We start from the raw sequence: 15773 nt of genomic DNA, 5'->3' as shown, positions 1-15773 counted from the left end.
AGCAAGCTGGTCACCTTTGCAAATCTCAGTTAGGAAGATATAAATGGATAATGGTGTTTTCGAAAATAAGTAATAAAAGAAGGATAGAGATACTTATGTAAATCATTGGTAGGAATTTCAGATAAGCGAATGGAGATGCTTTTCGTTCCTCTGAACCTCTGCTTTCCTACTATCTTCATTCAATCTGTCTTACTTCCTTTCCATGGCTGGCTATATGCAAGGGCATCACCGTTGTCAGTGGCTACATCCCCTCCTCTCAGTGAATAATAATGCTCACGCACCCTGTCACGCACGGCTATTCATCTGTCGGTTCCCGATCATGCTGGAATAGGATTCACCCTCCTTTTGCGTCTGTCACTAACGCCCAGCACTCGCGAGTTTGAAGCTCGTCACAGTCATTCAATCATTGAATCCTACTCAGAATACCACAGACAAGGTTTAGACCTTCCGGATTCTCTTGAATGCCGCCATCATTCTAGCTTACGCCACGAAGATTCTGGTTAGGAGATCTAAGAGATATTCATTCTAGCTTTATTTCATGTAGAACGGAGGTGTTTGTCAGGCACGTGTTCGTAGGGGAGATGGTGATGAGCGTCACACATAATCATCACCTTCATCACGTTCTTGGGTGCGAATGGATATCTTAGAAGAGAAATAAGAAGAATTGAATAGAAAACAGTAGTACTTTGCATTAATCTTTGAGGAACAGCAGAGCTCCACACCTTAATCTATGGAGTGTAGAAACTCTACCGTTGAAAATACATAAGTGAAGGTCCAGGCATGGCCGAGATGGCCAGCCCCCTAAAACGTGATCAATAGTCTCCTAAGATGAACAATAGATTAAAACTGAGACCAAAGATGTCAAATACAATAGTAAGAGGTCCTATTTATAATAAACTAGCTACTAGGGTTTACATGAGTAAGTAATTGATGCATAAATCCACTTCCGGGGCCCACTTGGTGTGTGTTTGGGCTGAGCTTAAGTGTTCCACGTGCAGAGGCCATTTGTGGAGTTGAACGCCAGTTTCTGTGCCAGTTTGGGCGTTCAACTCTGGTTTTGGATCCTTTTCTGGCGCTGGACGCCAGATTTTGGCAGAAGGCTGGCGTTGAACGCCAGTTTACGTCGTCAATTCTTGGCCAAAGTATGGACTATTATATATTGCTGGAAAGCCCTGGATGTCTACTTTCCAACGCAATTGGAAGCGCGCCATTTCGAATTCTGTAGCTCCAGAAAATCCACTTTGAGTGCAGGGAGGTCAGAATCCAACAGCATCAGCAGTTCTTTTTCAACCTCTGAATCTGATTTCTGCTCAAGTCCCTCAATTTCAGCCAGAAATACCTGAAATTACAGAAAAACACACAAACTCATAGTAAAGTCCAAAAATGTGAATTTAACACAAAAACTAATGAAAACACCCCTAAAAGTAACTAGATCCTACTAAAAACATACTAAAAACAATGTCAAAAAGCGTATAAATTATCCGCTCATCACAACACCAAACTTAAATTGTTGCTTGTCCCCAAGCAACTGAAAATCAAATAGGATAAAAAGAAGAGAATATACTGTAAATTCCAAACTATCAATGAAACAGAGCTTCAATCATATGAGCGGGACTTATAGCTTTTTGCCTCTTGAATAGTTTTGGCATCTCACTTTATCCATTGAGGTTCAGAATGATTGGCATCTATAGGAACTTCAGATTTCGAATAGTGTTATTGACTCTCCTAGTTCAGTATGATGATTCTTGATCACAGCTTCTTTATGAGTCTTGGCCGTGGCCCTAAGCACTTTGTTTTCCAGTATTACCACCGGATACATAAATGCCACAGACACATAATTGGGTGAACCTTTTCAGATTGTGACTCAGCTTTGCTAAAGTCCCCAATTAGAGGTGTCCAGGGTTCTTAAGCACACTCTTCTTTTGCTTTGGACCTTGACTTTAACCGTTCAGTCTCAAGCTTTCACTTGACACCTACACGCCACAAGCACATGGTTAGGGACAGCTTGGTTTAGCCGCTTAGACCGGGATTTTATTCCTTTAGGCCCTCCTATCCACTGATGCTCAAAGCCTTGGGATCCTTTTTATTGCCCTTGCCTTTTGGTTTTAAGGGTTATTGGATTTTTGCTCTTGCCTCTTGGTTTTAAGAGCTTTTGACTTTTTCTGCTTGCTTTTTCTTTTTCTTTATATTTTTTTCGCCTATTTTTTTTTTCTGCAAGCTTTGTTCTTTGCTGCTTTTTCTTGCTTCAAGAATCATTTTTATGATTTTTCAGATTATCAAATAACATGTCTCTTAGTCATCATTCTTTCAAGAGCCAACATATTTAACATTCTTAAACAACAACTTCAAAAGACATATGCACTGTTCAAGCATACATTCAGAAAACAAGAAGCATTGTCACCACATCAATATAATTAAACTAAGTTCAAGGATAAATTCTAAACTCATGTACTTCTTGTTCTTTTGAATTAAAACAGTTTTTATTTAAGAGAGGTGATGGATTCATAGGACATTCATAACTTTAAGACAAAGTTACTAACTACTAATGATCATGTAATGAAGACACAAACATGGATAAGCACATAACATATAAAACGAAAAAACAGAGAAAGTAAGAACAAGGAATGAGTCCACCTTAGTGATGTCCTTGAGCTCTTCTATGTCTCTTCCTTGTCTTTGCTGCTCCTCCTTCATTGCTTTTAGATCTTCTCTGATTTCATGAAGGATGATGGAGTGCTCTTGATATTCCACCCTTAGTTGCTTCCAATAATTGTGTGGAAGAAAATGTATCCCCTGAGGTATCTCAGGGATCTCTTGATTTGCAGTCAAATGTTCTACCACTGAGCTATAGATCCTTTATATAATTGTTTTACCACACCAAACTTAGAATGTTGCTCGCCCTCGAGCAAAAGAAGAAGGAATAGATGAAGAAGAAGATGTGGAAATAAAAACTAGGATTATGAGGAGGTAAAGTGGGGATCCTGTGGGGTCCACAGATCCTGAGATGATCCTGTGGTGTCCACAGATCCTGAGGTGTCAAGGCATTTACATCCCTGCACCAATTTAGGCATGCAAAATGCCCTTGCACACAACTCTGGGCGTTCAGCGCCAGGTTAGTGCCCATTTTGGGCGTTCAACGCCGCTTTGCTGCCATTTCTGGCGTTGAACGCCAGAACCATGCTTGTTCTGGGCGTTCAGCGCCAGGATGCTCCCATTCTGGGCGTTCAGCACCAGAACTATGCTCTGTTTTGGCGTTTGAATGCCAGACAGATGCTCCTCCAGGGTGTGATTTTTTTCTGCTGTTTTTGATTCCGTTTTCAATTTTTATATTTATTTTGTGACTCCTCATGATCATGAACCTAAGAAAACATGAAAAACAATAAAAATAATAATTAGATAAACATTGGGTTGCCTCCCAACAAGCGCTTCTTTAATGTCAATAGCTTGACAGTGGGCTCTCATGGAGCCTCACAGATGTGCAGAGCTTTATTGAGACTCTCCAACACCAAACTTAGAGTTTGGATATGGGAGTTCAACACCAAACTTAGAGTTTGGTTGTGGCCTCCCAACACCAAACTTAGAGTTTGGCTGTGGGGGCTCTGGTTGACTCTGCTTTGAGAGAAGCTTTTCAAGCTTCCTCTCCATGGTTGCAGAGGGAGATCCTTGAGTTTTGAATACAAGGGAGTTCTCATTCCATTGAAGGACTATTTCACCTCTGTCAACATCAATCACAGCTCTTGCTGTGGCCAGGAAAGGTCTTCCTAGGATGATGGATTCATCCTCTTCCTTTCCAGTATCCAGGACTATGAAATCAGTAGGTATGTGAAGGCCCTCAACCTTTACTAATACATCTTTTACTTGTCCATAAGCCTGTCTTCTTGAGCTGTCTGCCATCTCTAGTGAGATTTTAGCAGCTTGAACCCCATAGATTCCCAGTTTCTCTATTACAGAGAGGGGCATAAGGTTTATACCTGAACCAAGGTCACATAGAGCCTTAAAGATCATGGTGCCTATGGTACAGGGTATTATGAACTTTCCAGGATCCTGTCTCTTCTGAGGCAATGTCAGTTGATCCAGATCACTTAGTTCATTGATGAACAAGGGAGGTTCAACTTCTCAAGCATCAATGCCAAACAATTTGGCATTCAGCTTCATGATTGCACCAAGAAACTTGGCAGTTTGCTCTTCAGTGACATCCTCATTCTCTTCAGAAGAGGAATACTCATCAGAGCTCATGAAGGGCATAAGGAGGTTCAATGGAATCTCTATGGTCTCTAGATGAGCCTCAGAGTCCTTTGGTTCCTCAGAGGGAAGCTCCTTATTGATCACTGGACGTCCCTGGAGGTCTCCCTCCTTGGGATTCACGTCCTCTCCTCTCCTCACAGGTTCGGCCATGGCGCTTATGTCAATGGCCTTGCACTCTCCTTTTGGGTTCTCTTCTGTATTGCTTGGGAGAGTACTAGGAGGGATTTCAGTGATCCTTTTACTCAGCTGGCCCACTTGTGCTTCCAGATTTCTAATGGAAGACCTTGTTTCATTCATGAAACTTACAGTGGCCTTAGATAGATCAGAGACTAGATTTGCTAAATTAGAAGCATTTTGTTCAGAGTTCTCTGTCTGTTGCTGAGTGGATGATGGAAAAGGCTTGCTATTGCTAAACCTATTTCTTCCACCATTATTAAAGCCTTGTTGGGGCTTTTGATCCTTCCATGAGAAATTTGGATGATTTCTCCATGTTGAGTTATAGGTGTTTCCATAAGGTTCACCTAAGTAATTTACCTCTGCTATTGCAGGGTTCTCAGGATCATAAGCTTCTTCTTCAGGAGAAGCCTCTTGAGTACTGTTGGATGCAGCTTGCATTCCATTCAGACTCTGAGAAATCATATTGACTTGCTGAGTCAATATTTTATTCTGAGCCAATATGGCATTCAGAGTATCAACTTCAAGAACTCCCTTCTTCATAGGCGTCCCATTACTCACAGGATTCCTTTCAGAAGTGTACATGAACTGGTTATTAGCAACCATGTCAATGAGTTCTTGAGCTTCTGCAGGCGTTTTCTTTAGGTGAATGGATCCACCTGCAGAAGTGTCCAGTGACATCTTTGATAGCTCAGATAAACCATCATAGAATATATCCAGGATGGTCCATTCTGAAAGCATGTCAGAAGGACACTTTTTGGTCAACTGTTTGTATCTTTCCCAAGCTTCATAGAGAGATTCACCTTCTTTCTGTCTGAAGGTTTGAACATCAGCTCTAAGCTTGCTCAGCTTTTGAGGAGGAAAGTACTTGGCTAAGAAAGCCGTGACCAGCTTATCCCAAGAGTTCAGGCTGTCTTTAGGTTGAGAATCCAACCATAATCTAGCTCTGTCTCTTACAGCAAAAGGGAAAAGCATGAGCCTGTAGACTTCAGGATCTATTCCATTAGTCTTAACAGTATCACATATCTGCAAGAATTCAGTTAAGAACTGAAAAGGATCTTCAGATGGAAGTCCATGAAACTTGCAGTTCTGCTGCATCAGAGAAACTAATTGAGGTTTCAGCTCAAAGTTGTTTGCTCCAATGGCAGGAATGGAGATGCTTCTTCCATGTAAATTGGAATTAGGTGCAGTAAAGTCACCAAGCATCTTCCTTGCATTATTATTATTTTCAGCTGCCATCTCCTCTGCCTGTTCGAAAATTTCTGAAAGGTTATCTCTGGATTGTTGTATTTTAGCTTCTCTTAATTTTCTCTTCAGAGTCCTTTCAGGTTCTGGATCTGCTTCCACAAGAATGTTCTTATCCTTGCTCCTGCTCATATGACAAGGAAGAATGGCCAGAAAAATGATAATAATAATAGAGATCCTTTATACCACAGTATAGGGATCCCTTTGTGAGTGGAAGAGAAGGGGGAGACAAAGAATGTGATGTAAAGGAAGAAATGCAACTGTACGAATGGAAGAGATGTGAGATGAGATGTTAGGATATGAATGAATAAATAGAATAGGATGAGAGAGGTATAACTTTCGAAAATTGTTTTGAAAAAGGGTTAGTGATTTTTGAAAATAGTTTTTGAAAAATGTTTAGTATATTTTTTTTTTTCGAAAATTTTTTTGAAATCAAAAATAAAAATAAAAATAATTAGTTAATTAAAAAGAAATTTTTGAAAAAGGGGGGATATTTTCGAAAATTTAGAAAGAGAGAATTAGTTAGGTGGTTTTGAAAAAGTTAAGAAACAAACAAAAAGTTAGTTAGTTAGTTGAAACAAATTTTGAAAACCAATTTTGAAAAGATAAGTAGTTAGGAGGTTAGGAAAGATATTTTGAAAAGATATTTTTGAAAAAGATAAGATAAGAAGATATTTTTGAAAAGATATGATAGAAATTAGTTTTTGAAAAAGATTTGATTTTTAAAATCACAATTAATGACTTGATTTATAAGAAATCACAAGATATGATTCTAGAACTTAAAGTTTGAATCTTTCTTAGCAAGCAAGTAACAAACTTCAAATTTTTGAATCAAAACATTAATTGATTATGTTATTTTCAAAAATTATGATATAAAATAAGAAAAAGATTTTTGAAAAATATTTTTGGAATTTTCGAAAATAACTAAGAATTTTGAAAAAGATTTGATTTTTGAAAAAGATTTTGAAAAAGATAAGATTTTCAAATTGAAAATTTGATTTGACTCATTGGCAACAACTTGATTTTAAAAATTTTTGAAAAAGTCAATTCAAATTTTCGAATTTGATGAGAGAAAAAGAGAAAAATATTTTTTTTTGATTTTTGAAATTTTTATGAAAAACATGAAAAGTATGCAATGCATGAAATTTTTAGATCAAAACAATGAATGCATGCAAGAATGCTATGAATGTCAAGATGAACACCAAGAACACTTTGAATGTCATGATGAACATCAAGACACAATTTTGAAAAATCTTTAATGCAAAGAAAACATGCAAGACACCAAACTTAGAATTCTTTAATGCTTAGACACTAAGAATTCAAGAATGCATATGAAAAACATGATAAGACACAAAACAAAAAATCATCAAGATCAAACAAGAAGACTTACCAAGAACAACTTGAAGATCATGAAGAACACTATGAATGCATGATATTTTCGAAAAATGCAAGATGCATATGCAAGTGACACCAAACTTATAATGTGACTCAAGACTCAAACAAGAAACAGAAAATATTTTTGATTTTTATGATTTTCTAATTTTTTTGGATTTTTATTTTATATTTTTCGAAAATTTAAAAGAAAAAATAAGAATTCCAAAATTTTTAATATGAATTCCAGGAATCTTGCCATGTTAGTCTAAAGCTTCAGTCCAGGAATTAGACATGGCTCACTAGCCAGCCAAGCTTTCAAAGAAAGCTCCAGTCCAAAACACTAGACATGGCCAACGGCCAGCCAAGCTTCAGCAGGTAGATTAGGAACAGTAGCAGGTGGATTAGCTCCAACTAGCTTGCTCTTGATAACAAATTGCAAGCCTCAGTCCAAAAGAATTTAGACATGGCTTTACAGCCAGCCAGGCTTCACATGCTTCATGAAACACTAGAATTTATTCTTAAAAATCTTGAATAAAATTTTTGAAAACATTTTTATTTTTTCGAAAATAGATGAGAGATTTTTGAAAATATTTTTTTTGAAAAATTTTTGAAAACAAAACGAAAAGAAAATTACCTAATCTGAGCAACAAGATGAACCGTCAGTTGTCCAAACTCAAACAATCCCCGGCAACGGCGCCAAAAACATGGTGCACGAAATTGTGATCTCCAGGCTCGAACAAATCCTGGTAATGGCTCCAAAGCTTGGTGCTCTGATCTTAATTCATAATTGTCACAACTTCGATACAACTAACCAGCAAGTGCACTGGGTCGTCCAAGTAATACCTTACGTGAGTAAGGGTCGAATCCCACGGAGATTGTTGGTATGAAGCAAGCTATGGTCACCTTGCAAATCTCAGTTAGGAAGATATAAATGGATAATGGTGTTTTCGAAAATAAGTAATAAAAGAAGGATAGAGATACTTATGTAAATCATTGGTAGGAATTTCAGATAAGCGAATGGAGATGCTTTTCGTTCCTCTGAACCTCTGCTTTCCTGCTATCTTCATTCAATCTGTCTTACTCCTTTCCATGGCTGGCTGTATGCAAGGGCATCACCATTGTCAGTGGCTACATCCCCTCCTCTCAGTGAATAATATGCTCACGCACCCTGTCACGGCACGGCTATTCATCTGTCGGTTCCCGATCATGCTGGAATAGGATTCACCCTCCTTTTGCGTCTGTCACTAACGCCCAGCACTCGCGAGTTTGAAGCTCGTCACAGTCATTCAATCATTGAATCCTACTCAGAATACCACAGACAAGGTTTAGACCTTCCGGATTCTCTTGAATGCCGCCATCATTCTAGCTTACGCCACGAAGATAAGTACAACGCTCTAGCCAATTGAGCTATAAATTTAACGTGTTTTAATAAGGTATTTAATAAATAAAGATTTTTTTTTGAAAACTGATATTTTGAAAAAGCACAAGAAAAACAAGAAAAGACACAGAACAAGAAAAACTAAAGATCAAACAAGGAAAATAAACAAGAATAACTTGAAGATTAAGAAAGAACAAGGAACACAAGTTCGAAAATTTAAAAGAAAATAAAAATATGCAATTGACACCAAACTTAAAATACGAAACTAAACTCAAACAGAAAAACTCAATTTTTAGCTAATAAAAATTTTCGAAAACAATTAAAAAGAGAAAATAAGGATTTTTTTTTTTAAATTCAACCAAAAACAACAATAGAAGACTCTAAACCAAAAAGAAAAATTTTTCCTCATCTAAGCAACAAAATAAACCGTCAGTTGTCCAAACTCGAACAATCCCCGGCAACGGCGCCAAAAACTTGGTGCACGAAATTGTGATTCACACTTTTCACAACTCCGCACAACTAACCAGCAAGTGCACTGGGTCGTCCAAGTAATACCTTACGTGAGTAAGGGTCGATCCCACGGAGATTGTTGGCTTGAAGTAATCTATGGTTACCTTGTAAATTTTAGTCAGGAGATTAATTATGATTATCAGTTTGAATTGCGAAAAATAAAAGAGCATGAAATAAATACTTGTTATGCAGTAATGGAGAATATGTTGGAGTTTTGGAGATGCTTTATCTTCTGAATCTCTGCTTTCCCCCTGTCTTCTTCTTCACGCACGCAAGGTTCCTCCTATGGCAAGTTGTGTATTGGTGGATCACCGTTGTCAATGGCTACCATCCGTCCTCTCAGTGAAAATGGTCCAGGTGCACTGTCACCGCACGGCTAATCATCTGTCGGTTCTCACTCATGCTGGAATAGGATCCATTGATCCTTTTGCGTCCGTCACTACGCCCAACCCTTGTGAGTTTGAAGCTCGTCACAGTCATTCAATCCCTGAATCCTACTCGGAATACCACAGACAAGGTTTAGACTTTCTGGATTCTCAAGAATGCTGCCAATGGATTCTAGCTTATACCACGAAGATTCTGATTAAGGAATCCAAGAGATACTCATTCAATTGAAGGTAGAATGGGAGTGGTTGTCAGACACGCGTTCATAGATTGAGAATGGTGATGAGTGTCACGGATCATCACATTCATCATATTGAAGTGCGAATGAACATCTTAGATAGAAACAAGCGTGTTTGAATAGAAAACAGAAATAATTGCATTAATTCATCGAGACACAGCAGAGCTCCTGGTGCACGAAATTGTGATCTCCAGGCTCGAACAAATCCTGGTAATGGCTCCAAAGCTTGGTGCTCTGATCTTAATTCATAATTGTCACAACTTCGATACAACTAACCAGCAAGTGCACTGGGTCGTCCAAGTAATACCTTACGTGAGTAAGGGTCGAATCCCACGGAGATTGTTGGTATGAAGCAAGCTATGGTCACCTTGCAAATCTCAGTTAGGAAGATATAAATGGATAATGGTGTTTTCGAAAATAAGTAATAAAAGAAGGATAGAGATACTTATGTAAATCATTGGTAGGAATTTCAGATAAGCGAATGGAGATGCTTTTCGTTCCTCTGAACCTCTACTTTCCTGCTATCTTCATTCAATCTGTCTTACTCCTTTCCATGGCTGGCTGTATGCAAGGGCATCACCGTTGTCAGTGGCTACATCCCCTCCTCTCAGTGAATAATATGCTCACGCACCCTGTCACGGCACGGCTATTCATCTGTCGGTTCCCGATCATGCTGGAATAGGATTCACCCTCCTTTTGCGTCTGTCACTAACGCCCAGCACTCGCGAGTTTGAAGCTCGTTACAGTCATTCAATCATTGAATCCTACTCAGAATACCACAGACAAGGTTTAGACCTTCCGGATTCTCTTGAATGCCGCCATCATTCTAGCTTACGCCACGAAGATTCTGGTTAGGAGATCTAAGAGATATTCATTCTAGCTTTATTTCATGTAGAACGGAGGTGTTTGTCAGGCACGTGTTCGTAGGGGAGATGGTGATGAGCGTCACACATAATCATCACCTTCATCACGTTCTTGGGTGCGAATGGATATCTTAGAAGAGAAATAAGAAGAATTGAATAGAAAACAGTAGTACTTTGCATTAATCTTTGAGGAACAGCAGAGCTCCACACCTTAATCTATGGAGTGTAGAAACTCTACCGTTGAAAATACATAAGTGAAGGTCCAGGCATGGCCGAGATGGCCAGCCCCCTAAAACGTGATCAATAGTCTCCTAAGATGAACAATAGATTAAAACTGAGACCAAAGATGTCAAATACAATAGTAAGAGGTCCTATTTATAATAAACTAGCTACTAGGGTTTACATGAGTAAGTAATTGATGCATAAATCCACTTCCGGGGCCCACTTGGTGTGTGTTTGGGCTGAGCTTAAGTGTTCCACGTGCAGAGGCCATTTGTGGAGTTGAACGCCAGTTTCTGTGCCAGTTTGGGCGTTCAACTCTGGTTTTGGATCCTTTTCTGGCGCTGGACGCCAGATTTGGGCAGAAGGCTGGCGTTGAACGCCAGTTTACGTCGTCAATTCTTGGCCAAAGTATGGACTATTATATATTGCTGGAAAGCCCTGGATGTCTACTTTCCAACGCAATTAGAAGCGCGCCAGTTCGAGTTCTGTAGCTCCAGAAAATCCACTTTGAGTGCAGGGAGGTCAGAATCCAACAGCATCAGCAGTTCTTTTTCAACCTCTGAATCTGATTTCTGCTCAAGTCCCTCAATTTCAGCCAGAAAATACCTGAAATTACAGAAAAACACACAAACTCATAGTAAAGTCCAAAAATGTGAATTTAACACAAAAACTAATGAAAACACCCCTAAAAGTAACTAGATCCTACTAAAAACATACTAAAAACAATGTCAAAAAGCGTATAAATTATCCGCTCATCAGCTCCTCATCCCCAACAATGGAGTTTAGAGACTCATGCCGTCAAAGAGTACAAAGTTCAGATCTAAAAATGTCATGAGATACAAAATAAATCTCTAAAAGTTGTTTAAATACTAAACTAGTAACCTAGGTTTACAGAAAATGAGTAAACTAAGATAGATGGTGCAGAAATCCACTTCTGGGGCTCACTTGGTGTGTGCTGGGGCTTAGACTTAAGCTTTACACGTGCCTAGGCTGTTTCTAGAGTTAAACGCCAGGTTGTAACCTGTTTCTGGCATTTAACGCCAGACTACAACATGGAACTGGCATTGAACGCCAGTTTACATCGTCTATCCTTGAGAAAAGTATAGACTATTATATATTGCTGGAAAGCCCTGGATGTCTACTTTCCAACGCAATTGGGAGCGTGCCAATTGGACCCCTGTAGCTCAAGAAAATCCATTCCGAGTGCAGGGAGGTCAGAATCCAACAGCATCAGCAGTCCTTTTTCAGCCTGAATCAGATTTTTGCTCAGCTCCCTCAATTTCAGCCAGAAATTACCTGAAATCACAGAAAAATACAAAAACTCATAGTAAAGTCCAGAAATATGAATTTTACCTAGAACTAATGAAAAATATACTAAAAACTAACTAAAACATACTAAAAACTACATGAAATTAACCCCAAAAAGCGTATAAAATATCCGCTCATCAGTCTCCTGCAGCCTTGGAATCAAAATTGAGGAATCTGGTTGCCCAGTAGGCTCTGTGTTCCAGTTTCACTAGTAAATGACATGCCTTCCCATAGACCAGTTGGTAGGGGGACATCCCAATAAGGGTCTTGAAGCTGTTCTGTATGTCCACAGGGCATCATCCAGTTTCTGTGCCCAATCCTTCTTGGAGGTACTCACTGTTCTTTCCAGGATTCTTTTGAGTTCTTTGTTGGAGACCTCGGCTTGTCCATTTGACTGCGGATGGTATGGAGTTGCCACCCTATGGTGAACACCATAACGGTGCAGAATTGAGTCAAGTTGTCTGTTACAGAAATGAGTGCCTCCATCACTAATCAGTGTTCTTGGGACACCAAATCTTCTGAAAATGTATTTTTGAAGGAATTTCATCACCACTTTGGTGTCATTGGTGGGTGAAGCAATTGACTCAACCCATTTGGAGACATAGTCTACTGCCACAAGGATGTACATGTTCGAATATGAGGATGGGAAAGGGCCCATAAAATCTATTCCCCATACATCGAATAGCTCAATTTCTAAAATTCCTTGTTGAGGCATCTCATGATTATGAGGGAGATTGCAAGCCCGTTGACAACTGTCACAGTTGCAGACAAACTCTCTAGAGTCCTTGAAGAGTGTTGGCTAGTAAAAGCCACTCTGAAGGACTTTGGTGGCTGTGCGTTCACCTCCAAAGTGGCATCCATAGTTTGAGCCATGGCAATGCCATAGGATTTGCTACGTCTCTTCTTTAGAGATGCAACGATGAATTATGCCGTCCGAGCACCTTTTAAAAAGGTATGGTTCATCCCAAAAGTAATACTTAGCATCATAGACGAGCTTTTTAACTTGCTGTCTATTGTATCCCTCCGGGACGAACCTTATTGCCTTGTAATTTGCAATGTTAGCAAACCAAGTAGCTTTGCATATTGCAAAGAATTGTTTTTCAGGGAAGGTCTCAGCTATCTCCGTAATGGGAGGAGACGTCCCTACTGCAGGTTCAATCCTGGACAGGTGGTCAGCCACTTGATTCTCGAACCCTTTTCTGTCTTTTATTTCTATGTCAAATTCTTGCAAGAACAAGATCTATCTTATCAATCTGGGTTTAGAGTCCTGCTTGGACAGAAGATACTTGAGAGCAGCATGGTTTGTATGAATGATGACATTAGATGCTATTAAATAAGATTTGAACTTGTCAATGGTGTAAACCATTGCAAGTAGCTCCTTCTCTGTGGTGGTATAATTTCTCTGTACATCATTTAAAATACGATTGGCATAATAAGTAACGTGTAAGAGCTTATCTTGTCTCTGCCCCAGGACGACAGCAATTGCATGATCACTGGCATCACACATTAATTCGAATGAAAGGGTCCAGTCAGGTGCAGATATGACAGGTGCAGAGATAAGCTCTGCTTTCAGAGTTTTGAAGGCATCTCTGTACTCTTTATTAAAAATAAAAGGAGCGTCAGTGGCTAAGAGATTGCACAAGAGTTTTGCAATTTTGGAGAAATCCTTGATAAACATCCTGTAAAATGCCGCATGTCCTAAGAAGCTTCTGATTACCTTGACATTAATAGGTGATGGTAATCGCTCAATTACTTCCACCTTGGCCTGATCGACCTCTATCCCCTTATTAGAAATTCGGTGTCCAAGAACAATGCCTTCAGTCACCGTGAAATAGCATTTCTCCCAGTTTAAAACTAGGTTAGTTTCTTGGCATCGATTCATAACTAGGGCCAGATGGTCAAGGCAGGAATCAAAGGAATCCCCAAAGACAGAGAAATCATCCATGAATACTTCAAGGAATTTCTTTACCATGTTTGAAAAAATGGAGAGCATACACCTTTGAAAGGTGGCAGGTGCATTACAAAGGCCAAATGGCATCCTCTTGTACGTAAACACTCCATATGAGCATGTAAAGGCTATCTTTTCTTGATCTTGGGGATCTACTGCAATTTGATTGTAGCCTGAATATCCATCCAGGAAGCAGTAAAAATCATGTCCAGCTAGTTTCTCTAGCATTTGCTCTATGAACGGTAGAGGGAAATGGTCCTTCCTTGTGGTGTTATTGATTCTTCTATAATCAATGCACATGTGCCACCCTATCACTGTCCTTGTAGGGATCAGTTCATTCTTTTCATTATGGATCACTGTCATCCCTCCCTTCTTGGATACAACCTGAACAGGGCTAACCCAAGGGATATCTGAGATGGGATAGATAATCTCGGCCTCCCATAGCTTAGTGACTTCTTTCTGCACTACTTCCTTCATGGTGGGGTTCAGCCGCCTCTGTGTTTGTACCACAGGTCTGGCATCATCCTCGAGCCTTATCTTGTACATGCAATGAGTTAGGCTAATCCCCTTTAAGTCACTGATTGTCCAACCTAGAGCTATTTTGAGTGTTTTCAGCACCTGAATCAGTGCTTTTTCCTCTTGTGGCTTCAGGGAAGAACTTATGGTTACAGGATAAGTGTCACCATCTCCTAGAAACACGTATTTCAAGGATGATGCCAGTGGCATGAGCTCGAGTTTGGGAGGTTTATCCTCCACTTTAAGGGCTTTTGAAGCCTTCTCTTGCTCTTCTGACGCTTCCTTGTCAGAACTGACATCCTCAAGGATGTCTTGAAGCTCCTCCTCAAGGCTCTCAACTGAATGTGTCTCTTCCACCAGAGAATCAATGATGTCGATCCTCATACACTCCTCGGATACATTAGGGTAGTCCATTGCTTTGGTGGCATCCAGGACGAACTCATCCTCATTGACTCTCAGGATCACTTTCCCATTTTCCACGTCAATGAAGGTCCTTCTTGTGGCCAGGAAAGGTCTCCCTAGGATGATGGACACATTCTTGTGTTCCTCTATCTCCAAGACTACAAAGTCTATAGGGAATGCAAAGGGTCCAACCCTTACTATCATGTCTTCAATTACTCCTAATGGAATTTTAGCTGAGCTGTCAGCTAATTGAAGGCTTATCCAGGTGGGCTTGATTTCCCGGTGTAGGCCGAGTTTCTTTATCAGTGAGGCAGGTATCAAGTTGATACTTGCCCCCAGATCACATAGAGCCCTCCTTGTGATGGCATCTCCAAGGTTGCATGGTATCACAAAGCTTCCAGGGTCTTGTAGTTTTTTTGGAAGGTTCCTTTGGATGACTGCACTGCACTCTTCGATGAGGAGGACAGTTGATATAGAGAGATTTATTGTCAGTTTAGAATCAAGAATCAATTCGTTAGTAGCATAGTCCAAACCAACAATGAATTCTCTTAATCAAATGTCAAATTCAAATTAAAATAACTGAGAGTAATTAAATCTCGGGTCGTTCTCCCTAGGATGCAATTGGAAGTGTTGCTCTTTCGGTTGTGGAGGCAAAAAGTGGTTTTGTAATCAAAGAACGAAAGATTAAAAGAACTAAGCACTAAAAGAACTAAGAGATGATCAAAATTGTAATTAATGCAATTAAAGAGAAGATGAGATCAAAACTAGTGAAAATGCTATAAATGCAATAAAGAGCATTGACTTGGAAATGAGAGAATCCAAGGAATCCTGTCATCGCCATAACCATAACTATGGTAATTATGATGAGTCAATCTCGCCTAGTTAACCCCTAACATCGAGGAGTAAGTCAAGCAAGCACAATTGACCTTAATCCATAAGTCCTAGCTAACTTACCAAACCAGTTGA

The 15773-nt window shown here is 39.6% G+C and overlaps 1 protein-coding gene and 1 non-coding gene across 2 annotated transcripts in view; one reads left to right on the top strand and one right to left on the bottom strand.

Moving 5' to 3' along the window:
* The window catches only part of LOC112770171 (uncharacterized), an 82709-nt gene that overhangs the window by 25443 nt on the left and 41493 nt on the right, over window positions 1-15773 (bottom strand). The window contains exons 2-3 of the mRNA XM_025814580.1: window positions 14397-15254; window positions 13228-13904 (exon numbers count right to left, since the gene is read on the bottom strand). Coding sequence (XP_025670365.1) covers window positions 13228-13904; window positions 14397-15254 — 1535 coding nt within the window. The remainder of the gene's footprint in view (window positions 1-13227; window positions 13905-14396; window positions 15255-15773) is intronic.
* Window positions 5155-5262, top strand: LOC112774436 (small nucleolar RNA R71). Its single transcript, XR_003188928.1, has one exon. It is a non-coding gene; the product is annotated as a small nucleolar RNA R71 (small nucleolar RNA).

Source organism: Arachis hypogaea, chromosome 18 (genome assembly GCF_003086295.3).
Source record: "Arachis hypogaea cultivar Tifrunner chromosome 18, arahy.Tifrunner.gnm2.J5K5, whole genome shotgun sequence".
In the NCBI taxonomy this organism is placed as follows: Eukaryota; Viridiplantae; Streptophyta; class Magnoliopsida; order Fabales; family Fabaceae; genus Arachis; species Arachis hypogaea.
Note: the sequence above shows the minus strand (reverse complement) of the source record. Positions and strands in the feature narration are given on the sequence as shown.